Source organism: Heterocephalus glaber, unplaced genomic scaffold, assembly GCF_053883595.1.
Source record: "Heterocephalus glaber isolate CG9 unplaced genomic scaffold, H.glaber_assembly_v1.0 deba00001509, whole genome shotgun sequence".
Classification (NCBI taxonomy): Eukaryota; Metazoa; Chordata; class Mammalia; order Rodentia; family Bathyergidae; genus Heterocephalus; species Heterocephalus glaber.
In genome coordinates, this window is record NW_028258325.1 from 39,955,307 (window position 1) to 39,956,698 (window position 1,392).

Here is a 1,392-nt window from a genome sequence, read left to right on the forward strand (position 1 = left end):
AATTGCTAGATCAAATGGAATTTCTATTTTTAGTTTTCTGAGAAATCTCTGTACTGATTTCCATACTTGTACTACTTTACATGCTTTCCAACAGTGTAGAAGGGTTCCTTTTTCTCTCCATCCTTGCCAGAATTTGGTTTTACATTTGTTGTTTGTTATTGATTTCTTGATGATAGCCATTCTTTCTAGAGTAAGATGGGATTTCACTGTTTTAATTTACATTTCTCTAATGGCCAGCAGTGTTGAATATTTTTTCACATATCTATTGGCCAATTGTACTGCTTTTTCAGGCAAGTATCTGTTCATTTCATTGCCCACTTTTTAAATTGGGTCTTTTATTTGGGGGGTGCATCTGATTTTTTGAGTTTCGATACATTCTAGATGTTAGTCCTCTGAGGGATAACTGGCAAAAAAAATCTCCGAATCTGTAGGTTGTCTCTTCACCCTTTTGGTTGTTTCCTTTGCTGTGCAGAAACTTTTTAAAACTAAATATGATCTCATTTGTTGAATCTTGCTACTATTTCTTGTGCCATTGAGGTTCTTTCAGAAAGTCCTTGCCTATGTCTTCAAGAGTTTTACCCATTTTATCTTCATGTGGATTAAGTCATTCTGTTTTAACACTTACATGTTTGATCCATTTTGATTTCAATTTAGTATATAGTGAGAGACATGGGTCTAGACTCAGATGCATGTAGATATCCAATTTTCCTTTCATCATTTTTTAAAGAGGTGATCTTTAACCTAGTGTATGTTTTTGACCTCTATGTTAAAGTTCAAATAGCTGAGCTCTTCTGCTTCTGTCCGCCATCACATGCCTGCGCTTGCCTTTGGGCCTAACCTTCTCTTTTCACAAGACTTTCAGAATCAAGCGATTCCTGGCCAAGAAGCAAAAGCAGAATCATCCCATTCCTCAGTGGATTCGGATGAAGACTGGTAATAAAATCAGGTACAACTCCAAGAGGAGACACTGGAGGAGAACCAAGCTGGGACTGTAAGGAATTGAATATAAGATGCAGCATATTTCTGTCTCGGAAGTCACAAAATGATGGTCAAGGTTACATTACCATATCATTTACTGGACATTGAACATGCTTAATCAGGAATCTTGTTCTGTGATCAGCACTAATGAGTCAACAATAAATGTTTTGAAACCTTTTGAACTGCTCTTAATTTCTTCTCCCCCACCAGGCATAACAACACTACTTTCTGCAATGACATAATTGTTCTCTGGCTACCTGGTATTATAGTGTGCTTGATGCAGGGACTGGGGTCTTGTTTGTCTGTCTGTCTGGTTTTTGGTTTATTGAGACAGGGTTTCTCTATGTCGCCCGGGCTGGCCCTGAACTCAACTGTGGAACTTGCAAAATCCTCCTGCCTCAGCCTCCCTAGTGC

The 1,392-nt window shown here is 38.4% G+C and overlaps 1 protein-coding gene across 1 annotated transcript; it reads left to right on the forward strand.

The window, feature by feature from the left end:
- Positions 1 to 785: 785 nt before the first annotated feature.
- Positions 786 to 1,160, forward strand: LOC110350241 (large ribosomal subunit protein eL39-like; the record flags this gene model as incomplete). The annotated part of the gene is made up of 1 exon (XM_021262392.2): positions 786 to 1,160. A coding segment is annotated over one exon (210 nt), but the record flags the coding sequence as incomplete, so codon positions are not given.
- Positions 1,161 to 1,392: the final 232 nt, after the last annotated feature.